Source organism: Nematolebias whitei, chromosome 14 (genome assembly GCF_014905685.2).
Source record: "Nematolebias whitei isolate Nwh7 chromosome 14, NemWhi1, whole genome shotgun sequence".
Lineage (NCBI taxonomy): Eukaryota > Metazoa > Chordata > Actinopteri > Cyprinodontiformes > Rivulidae > Nematolebias > Nematolebias whitei.
In genome coordinates this window covers 36,171,986-36,182,322 of record NC_056511.1, presented here as the reverse complement: position 1 = coordinate 36,182,322, position 10,337 = coordinate 36,171,986, and the positions used below count along the sequence as shown (strand labels likewise).

General features: G+C 40.0%; 1 protein-coding gene across 1 annotated transcript in view; it reads left to right on the top strand.

Annotated features, from left to right (window-relative positions):
• Positions 1–1,963: 1,963 nt before the first annotated feature.
• glra4b (glycine receptor, alpha 4b) overlaps positions 1,964–10,337 on the top strand; it is a 21,685-nt gene continuing 13,311 nt past the window's right edge. Inside the window, exons 1-2 of the mRNA XM_037687490.1 lie at positions 1,964–2,072; positions 4,472–4,539. Of these exons, the coding sequence (XP_037543418.1) occupies positions 1,964–2,072; positions 4,472–4,539 (177 nt within the window). The remainder of the gene's footprint in view (positions 2,073–4,471; positions 4,540–10,337) is intronic.

The window sequence follows — 10,337 nt, the reverse complement described above, 5'->3', positions numbered from 1 at the left end:
TATATATATATATATGTGTATATATATATATATGTGTATATATATATATATATATATATATATATAGGTGTTTTAAACCTTTCACACACACTTGCAATATTCTAAACAATATCCTGATGCATGCTCAATAATCCAGGTAGAAAAATCTAAAAAAGTTCAATCTGGTCCTATGGACATAAAAAGAAAATGTAGAAACGTTTCGTCTTTCATTCAAAAGATTTCTTCAGTCTGAGGTGCTGTTTTCAGCTCAGTCTCTTAAATAGCACCTTCTCAGAGTGGATCAACCAGTTTGCTGCTGACAACCAAAACCAGCTGCTCACATGATCAAGGAGGACCATCAGCCTAACGATGGATCGTTAGCACACTGATGGCTGCTTGCTATTCACAGGGGGTTGAGTGATACTAGCAATCACAACATTGTAAGAGGGGGACACGGAGGCCTCCACCCCTGTTTAATGATGTCCAATTTCTTTTCACAAACCATCGTTCCTCTCCATCAAGGATGTGAACATCTTCATCCCTGAAAGAGTCTAAACAATATTTCTAAATGCTCTAAAAGAGCACAGCATGTCATGATATCTGCCACTTGCCAGCACTCTCGGCCACGCCCACTTCGCTGCAGAATGGAGATATGACACAATGGAAGGAAGCTTCATCTGCAGTTGTGGGCTGCATGCAAGTGTAGCAGGTGCTAAATAAAATAATTTATTTTAAATAAAAATTCCATGCCAATGTGCAGCTCATCCATCAATCATCCAATTTTGTGTTATGTCCAATTTTACTTTGAAAAACCGAGAGAGCAAGTCCACGAAAAACTAACCGCGAAGTAGCGCGGGACTACTGTATCTCAAAAACTACAAAGTTCAAACTGGTGTGGAAGAACTCTACATTAGCTGAAATTAACCTTACTTGACTCCGTTTGTTCAGCTTGTTGCTGTTTCCTCAACCGAACAGCTGTTTAATTTTAGTTAATGTAGCGTTAATTCACACCTGAATGATGTAATTACAGTCATATGTTGCTTAAATAAACATTAACAGTACAAGTAGTAAGTAGTAGTTTATTTTGGGATATGGGATATATATATATATATATATTTACATTGACAACGATTACCCATTAACAAGTTTCACAAGATTATTTTGCCAGTTTAAGTTGAGAAAATAATTAGCGCAAATAAAATTCATTTACATGTATTTGGTATTTTTGGTTTGACGCAAACACGAACTGCAAGTGTAGCTATACAAGAACCTTTTCTATACTATAATTATAAATTATTATCACTTACAAAACATTTCTGTGCAGACTAAAAGTTTTAATATGAAGTTAAAGCAATTAAAAAAAGCTTAAGTTTTGAAATGTGGGTGTGAGTCATTTGTGCTGTGAATTACAAACATATCTTCACAGCATTTCATATTTGGACCTAAATGTTTTTAATATGAGATTAGGTTATGTTTTCTTATTATTTCTCAGCGCAAGAGACTAAGGAGGAGACATGTTGAAGATATTGGTATTAATTAATATCTGAAAATCACAGTAACCAGCTTCTAGCAACCTTATTTAGCCTTCTGTGTTGGCTCAAACCGCAATGCATTATGGTCTATTTCCAGCAATGTAGTATTTTTTACTGAAACACAAACCAGTTTGTGCATAGTTGATGCAAAATTACAATAAAATTTAACTACAAAATGGCTAACTCGTGCCGTAATGCACTTTTCAGTGACTGCTCAAACTCAGCCCATCTCTTTTCACAAAAATTATTTCACTTTGATAAGAAAATCTGTTTTCTTGTGGATGCCATTTAAAAAAAATCTAATTTTAATTTATGTTTTGTGTCAGCACCTCCACCAGTAGTCTGCCAAACTAATTAAACTGTTTAATAATAAGCTGATCCAACAAACGGGCAAAAGCCCATTTTACAGTGCGGCTGACCCATTTCCTGGCAGGTCCGTGCTCTGTAAGGAGATGAAGCTCCCCAGCAGGACACCCAAGGCCCCCTCTCCATCAGACTTCTTGGACAAACTGATGGGACGCACGTCTGGCTACGACGCTCGCATCAGACCCAATTTCAAAGGTAAGCACCGCTCGAAACAAAGATAAATGCTGCTCACTTTGTTTAAAAATCTGCACGGGAGTCGTATAAATCAGCCCCAGATGGGTCAGTGAGAACTATGTCTTTAAAAAGAAAATTGGTACCACTTTTCAATAAATATCCTAAAAAAAATTATATCCTAAAAAAATAGGTATACAAATGCTTATTGTGCTCACAACTTAGTCTGAAATGTTTAATATAACAACTCTAGATGAAATATATAGGTGAACAGATTTGGATCACTATTTGGCAAGAAACTGGTCGGTTTTGTCTCTGTCACCATTAATTAATGCATAATAAGCAGTTATTAATGATTTATAAAGTGTTTATTGTAGGTGCTGATAACGCCAAGGTCGCGGGTTCGATCCCCGTACGGGCCACCAATATGTAGTATGACATATCCTGAGATATATTCATACATTAAACGGGTTCACTCATCTTTCTGGACTGGATGATGTCGTGCTTTGAATTTAACAGAAATGTGGACGTGAGACGTTAATTATCTTTGACTCACCAAGCGAGTGGGTCATTTATTAACAGAATCAAGTTTAACACATCACACATTTACATTAATTTGGCAGAATATGAAAACAACAACATAATTAATCAGCTTTACAACCAGGAAAACCATACGGCCATGATTTTCCGTTGCTTCACCACAGACATTAATGAAAACATCTGGATTAATTTTCTAGCAGAAAGGAGAGTTTAAAGATGGAAAATTGAGATTTATCTTACAGAGAGATGTGTGAGGGAATTTGTCTGTTTTAACCAGAACGTGCACGCTCCTTCGGAAATCAGCTTGTCCCAACAGTACACTTTTGGCGAAGGTCGACTTTTACCTTTTCTGAAGATAGATCAGTTCCGGCGTGGAGTCTCACTTCCAACCACTGTTCAGCGTCTCAGTGAGAACAGCCAAATACCTCGAGAGTCGTGCGAGGTTATCCAAACAGAAGTTATAATTCCCAAAATCGTCTCTGGTTCAGCTTGATTGGTTTAGCAGCATCCATGAATGCCCGCGTTCTGCATTCAGGAACTCCCAAACTCTCTGCATTCTGGATTCCAAAACTCCTGAACTCCTCTCCTCATCTGCTCTCTCTTGAACTAGGAAGTGCCGATATTTAAATGGGCTCTACTTCCGGTTCGTTTGAGAGCCTCTGATTGGTCGATGGACCCCAACAGAGGTGTGGTTTGTGATGTAAGGTGTTATGGAAAGTCAAGGATAGAGATTAAGATTGTTTAAGAACAGACAGAAAGATTGTTGGAGAAAACCAGTCTTAGTGGCGTCTCTACTCAGGTATCTTGCTGTAAAAGTTAAACATGACATTTCTTTTCAGTAAACTTTTTAGTTGACCGAAACCTGAACTCTAACACACTTACAAATTTGCTCCCTTCAAAGCAGACGATCAAAAATTGAATCATTACTCTGTAACGTATTCTAACTTTATTTCACTTTGAATTGAGGACTAAAAATCATTACTACTGTTTAAGTAAATAAAAATGAGTAGTTCACTTCAACATGTAAACATTGTTTGAACTAACACAATTTGATTATCAAACATTTGTAAAATAGTAATGATCATAGAGAATTGTCTTTTCCACTTGATTAATTCAAAAAAGAAAGTCTCAGGATGGGTCAAACTGTATTTCTGGATTCAAATCAATGAAATGACAGTTTCTGTCCATCTGGTCAGTTTTTACATCAGGCCTAGTCCACTACATTATAGAGAAATTAATAACGTATCTATTAATTATTTTTTTGCCATCTATGAGGGGAGCTGTATTGTAAAGTGGTACCAGAAAATCTTATGGTTTTATATTGACCTACAGCCTTTGGGCTTTTGAAGAAAAAAAAAATCTATTAGATTTTATACTGACAGAAAAGTGCAATCACCAAGGCATGTTACCCCACAGGCCTATTTCAGTCCAATCTTGAGCCTCACTTGTGAGTGAAGCCAGCAAATTCTCTCTGACAGACTTCACCCTCAGCCTCTGCGGTCACATTTCATATTTATTTCATCCTTGCTCCACATCCTTGTCAGTCACTGCAAGCTGGGGTGAATCCCAGCTGATTTTCTACAAATACATTAACTTAACTAAAGAAGGCTCAATAAATAATTAGGTTTGGAAATGACTCGGTGAAACATTTAAGTCTTTAATGGTCTAACAGATGACTTGCACCAATGGGAGCTAGAAATGACAACGCAACGTTATTCTGACTATCTTGGACGTGTTAGCGAATCGAGACACAACACGGTATGAAGGGAGGAAGCAGATCCACAGAAAAGCTCTGCTCCTTGCCGGGGTCAGTGGTTTGGGAAGTCTAATTTTAAAGGAAATTGGTATTATTGTGATGTTTCATGACGGTTTGCTTCTGTCAGGCCCTCCGGTCAACGTCACCTGCAACATCTTCATCAACAGCTTTGGATCCATCACAGAAACAACTATGGTGAGTAATTCCTGGTTTATTTTGCAGCAATGTCTACAATTAATTCAGCAGACTCAGGAGTGTGCCTTCACCAGATGGACACAAAAGGGACACTGGGCCACTTGGCAGAAAAGCAAAAAATTGACAAATAGCGGACAGTAAATGGAATAAAAACAACAATGAAGAGGTGCATCATGCTCTTCAACAGTAGCGTAACTAAAGCGATGGTCCAGGGCAGGGGTCTTCAACTTTTATGACCAAAAGAGTCATTTCCGCCTCTTTGCTCTCTAAACAAGCAGTACACTGTTGTGCTCCGTCGCTGAGGGATTTAAATAGTGAGCGTTTGAAGATTTGAAGATCCTCAGTCATCCAGGTCATGATATATCTCCCAAAAAGTAAAAAAAGTAAAATAAATAAATAAACTGGACTTGTATTGTGAAGCTGAAGACGTTTTGCTTCCCATCCGGTCGACTTTATCAGTTCTAAAATGTTTGGAGTGTGTGGAGTTCCAAGTTTTATAAAACTGCACGAGAGGCCTGGTTAAATACTCACATGCAGACTAGACTGGAACTACTCGCCCCACTCATTGGAGGCTCGTCAGGATCTTTGTGTGTCTGGCTCACAGACTGATGTTTGGGTCACCTGCATGAAGGTGTGGATTGGAGTGGAGCTGACCTGGAATCAGGCCTAAATTTGCATTATGTGTTTTTGAAAGTTCAAATCTGAGACCTCCTCTCTGGTTTAAAGATGTTTTTTTTTTTCTCATTTGACGTAAATGGCCTCCTTCACCCCCCTCTCAAAGCATCTGTCTTCTCTGTCCAACATCTGGACCTGGTGGTCCTCAGCAGTGTCCCTTATCCTTAAGATGTAGACGGACCGCTGAAGAGGTAAATCTCTGGTGCTGAGCCATGCGTCTGTGGAGAGGTCGTTTAGAGGTCAGAACATTCCTGCAGACACACTGCTCTGTTTGGGTTTGGGGGTTCTGTTCTTATGGACCAGCTTCTGTCTGAAGGTCCTGTTGGGTTTAAAATGCACCAGGATGTTGTGTTTGGAGAAAATCCTTTTGAGTTTTCCACATACTCCAGCTACATATGGGACGACAATGCTTTTGCATTTGCAGCGTGTTTTTTGGATTTGTTTGCTGATTTGACAACGGCCCGGTTGGGATATCCACAAGTTTGGAGAGATTTTTTGGATGTGTTCCTGTTCCTTTTTTACTATCATTGTGGGGACATGTTCGGCCCGGTGGTGTAAAGTTCTGACGAGAGAAAGTTTGTGTTCCAGTGTCAAACAGAAGGTTCTGATCTGTGTGAGTGGGTTTGCTGTAAACTTCAATGTTGAGGCTGGAGGAAAGAGCTGAAGCCTCTTTTTCCTCCAGCCTCAACAGATGGATGAACGGACGGATGGATGGTATTTCCAATTTCTCCTCTTTGCTCTGTGACGGGGGAGAATAAAATGTGTTCAGAGACACAAACCCTGCCACAGTGGTGGCCCGTGGACTTCAAGTTTTTTGGAGGAGGCTTTCTGGCCAGTAGACGTGACATTATAAAACTAACAATATCTAATGATCGTTAACATTTATTGATGTTTTTTACATTTTAAGACAAAAGAAAATACCATTTATATAAATAAAAAAGGACAATTATGTACACAGTTGTTCCAAATTTTGATGACAAATAAAACATGCCTTTGTGAGTTCTCATTTTATGCAGTTTGCTGTAATTGATTTTTAAATACAAAAATCAATCGTTAAACACTTTTAACATGTTTTACTCCTTTTGTGAGTGCTGTCTTTTCCATTTTTGTAAAATAGTTGGCCGGAAATTTGTCAAAACGAGCCCTTTTGTTTTGTCAGTTTCATATTAGTTTTGGTCAAAGCTTCAGAGACAATGCAAAGTGTCCAAGGAGCCACATGTGGCCCCAGAGCCACAGGTTGCAGACCCCTGGTCCAGAGTAACTCAAGCCTTCTATAAATTTGATCAAACAAAGTTCTGATCCATGCCGTTTCTCTTACACAGACATTTTATTTAATTAAAAGGAAGCCCATGAAGGCTGCATGGTGAATAAAACTCTCCACTACACTTCCAACAGATTAACCTTGGAGTCAGCTCAATTCAAAATGGCCACCACAGCAAAGCACTCAATCAATCAACCTTTATTTAGACAGGTAAATCCCATTGAGCCTCGAGGACTCATTTACAAGAGAGACCTGATTTCAACAAAGAACTCTTGGCCAACACAAACAATTCAAGTAATTTTACAAACATTGAGCTCAAATTTAGAACGGTAGTAGCCGAGACTGGCCACAAACATGTACTCTGAGCTCCAGCAGATCACAAAAGTTCCTTAAAATTAACCGTGTCTCTGTGTTAGCAAAATATTTTAAGAGCCACTGAACAGCTTTTAATGAGACTTTCGAGAAGTACGGTAATCAGCAGATTAACTTGAGACCTTTTAAGACCTTAGAAAACAAATAACAACAAAAAAGCTATAACTCAACCAGTCTTACAGAGAATGAGCTAAAATTTGATGTGGTAGTAGCTGAGCATCGCCCCCAACACATAAAGTGAGTGCAACCCAGGTCGGCTCTTCCTCTGTACTTTATTATTTGTATAACTGCAGCCATTTTTAATAGGTGGGCTTTAACAAACACTCTGCACCTCTGCTCTATAGACTATGTGTAAAATCTGGGAAAATTATACCGTATTTTTCGCTGAATAAGTCACAGGTTTTTTTTGCATAAATTAGCATGCCTGCGACTAAAGCTCCCAGTATACTCCCGCGTACGTATGTCTGCGCGGAGGTACGTGCGTACGTACACGGAGGGTTGAGACTTCATACTTGAGCGTACATCCTGAGCGGCTGCAGAGCAGCTCCACAGACAAGGGGCATTTACCTTCGGGACAAATAGAGGTCACCGATTGGTCCTTTGCTGACACACCCACTGGATTGATTGACAGGTCGATAAAAAAAGAGAGAGCTGGTAGTCTCAGCTGCAGCGGTGTTCTGTGTTTATATGTTGTTCATAAAATGTTCTAAAAAAAAATACAAAAAAACAGGGAGCACTGGCCCTGCAGCCCACACAACAGATCAGCCCAACAGGAAATCTCCAGACACTCCTGCAGCCACGCTGGGAATGATTTTAATTAGTTTGTGATAAATTCCTCAATGTCTCACCATTTCAGTCATGGCGTCAATGGAGGAGGAAGAGATCGCTTGCCTCTTGGCAAAAAAAAAAAAAGAAAAGGCCAGATCACGGATGAAGAAGTGGAACTTAATACATTGGTGTCGCATACAAAACAGTCTGTCACCGGGCAGTTTATTGTGTGGTCGTAAAAATTGAGCTTTGCGCGGACATGCCCTGCGGAGGTACGTGCGTAGTATACTGGGGGCTTTATACTGTGAAGTGATGTATTCCCCCCATATTTATAATCCAATTTTTGGCTGAGATCTGACGATTTCATTCATTTTGACATGGAAAATATTGAACACTACCATTTTCAGCCACTAGAGGGCGGTCGATTAATATGGCAAGCCAAGTGTCTCATTAATAGGTAAAAGTGGCTATTAATGAGACACTTGGCTTGCCAGAAAAATCCACCTTCGTCTCGCTCCGGAACTCCTGGAACAAACGTCAAATCAGCTGCATTTTGCTGTGCCACCTGAAATTCAGCTGATTTGATCATTAAAGTGCATTTATTAAAGAAAAGTTCAACTGAGACACACCTTTACTATAATTTCAAGCAAACAAATAATTGTTCTATTTCGTATAGGCTTCGCCCTTTAAGAGCTGTCGCTTAGTGGGTTTATCCCGTTATGCGGAGCATTACACTGAAAAATTTAGTCCACGCCCACCTGCTGTGTGGGCCCCACCCGGTCCGTATAAATTACGTTAAGAGCGGGAAATCGGCTCCCATTTTTCTTCAGCGAGCTAATAGCACTGTTAGAAGAACGAACAAGGAAAGTTGTGTAGATGACCAACCTTTGCTAAGAATGCTTGGCCCGGCAGTCGACCTCCTGTCGTCCGGTGAGCTCTCCTCCCCGAGGAGAAGCTGACGAGCAGTCTTATTTCAAGGTAAGAGCCGAGGAATATTTCTCAGTGACAGGTCACTACACGCTGGACAATGCCATCTTGTAATTTTCCTCTTATCACCGACCCTCGGAGTGAATCGGATGGTTCCTCCGGGACAGGCGGCGCTCAGCTGCAGCCCCCCGCCAATCAATTTTTGGCACAACACCGGCCCACATTTCTGGGTAGTCAGCGGTGACACATAATAGATGTGACGTATACAGCGAAGCAACATATTTATGTTTTTTTTCCACTTTATTACACATATTTGGACTGATGCAACTTATACGGTGGTGCAACGTGTACGGCGGCATGTACGGTACTCAAGATTTGTCTTTCAAAAATAATCCCTGCCCTCCATGAAGACGCTCCACTGAGTCTGATCATAAAGCATAAGAATAATATGTCTGTGAAGTAGAAAACGTCAAGTTAGCCTCGAATAAAGAACAGCACATCATTTAATTTTTCCGTGTTTGATTACTGCACTAAAAGTACAGATACTGCAATTTTTTTTAAAATATAAATTGTGACAAAATAAGCATCCTTTATAAAGGAAAATAAAATCTACTCCAGAAAAGTACAAGCTACATTGAAGTACATACAGCAGTGAAAGCACCAATTCAGTCCCTCAGGCTGATGCATTATTCACTCAGTGTGACATTAATTGTGAATCATCAGAATGAACACTCAGCAGCATGTTGTTGTTGTAGCTCGTGGTGCTAGTTTGAACTACTTTACTGTCCATGTCGGAGATCCACAGAAAAAGTAGAAGTTTTAATGAGGAAATCTTATCTTTGATTGTTTTTAGGGTCACAGTCGGTTGTTTGAATGTCTAATAAATTTATAACGTGTGTGAAAAAGTCTTGATCTTTATATCTCATCAAATTAATATTGTGAAGTAAATGCAGAGTGGTAGAAAAATGGATGTTTCCCACTAAAACGTAGCAGAGTGTAAGTGTAAATTAAATAAATAAAACCAGGTAAAAGATGTAAAATGTACTTAAAGGGATAGTTTAGATCTTTTGAAGTGGGGGTCTATGGAAAGGTTATAAACAGACAACATCTTATCTGTTGTATATGGCTTTTTGAACAACCCCAGTTTAGAGAAACAGAGTTTAATTCTGACCAAACTGATTGTGAGTGGATTGCTGCTGTTCTAAAACACCGCCAGTCTAAAACTCTTGATTTATGCAAGAACTTGGCCACCTTTCAGACGTAGCCAGGTTCAGCTTTTGAGAAAAGCTGAGGACCTATAACATCTGGACGGTCTTGGGAGTAGAGCTGCTGCTTCTTGGCATCGAAAGGAGTTGAACCTGAGGAGGTTTGAGCATCTGATTAGGACTCCCCTGAATGCCTCTCTCTGTATTTCCAGTCATGTCCTACTGGGTGGAGACCCTGGATCTGGAGCAGAACTCACTGAAGGGATTAAATTCAGTTTAAAATTCTATATTGTGTTGGTATATCCTCTCTGGTTTGGAATGTCTTGGATGCCCCTGGAGTTGGAGAGAGTTGGTGGGAAGAGGAATATCTCCTCTCTCCTCGTGAGAGACACAAACAGGCTGAGCATGCTCCTCCTGTGCCGTCTCCTTCAGAGGCCAGAAGTTTAGTCACATGAGCAAGTTGCACATGTTGGTACGATGATGACGACGCTCTGTTTGCCTCCTGGATCTGTTACTATAGAAGAAGAGATGGATGGATGGATGGATGGATGGATGGATGGATGGATGGATGGATGGATGGATGGATGGAG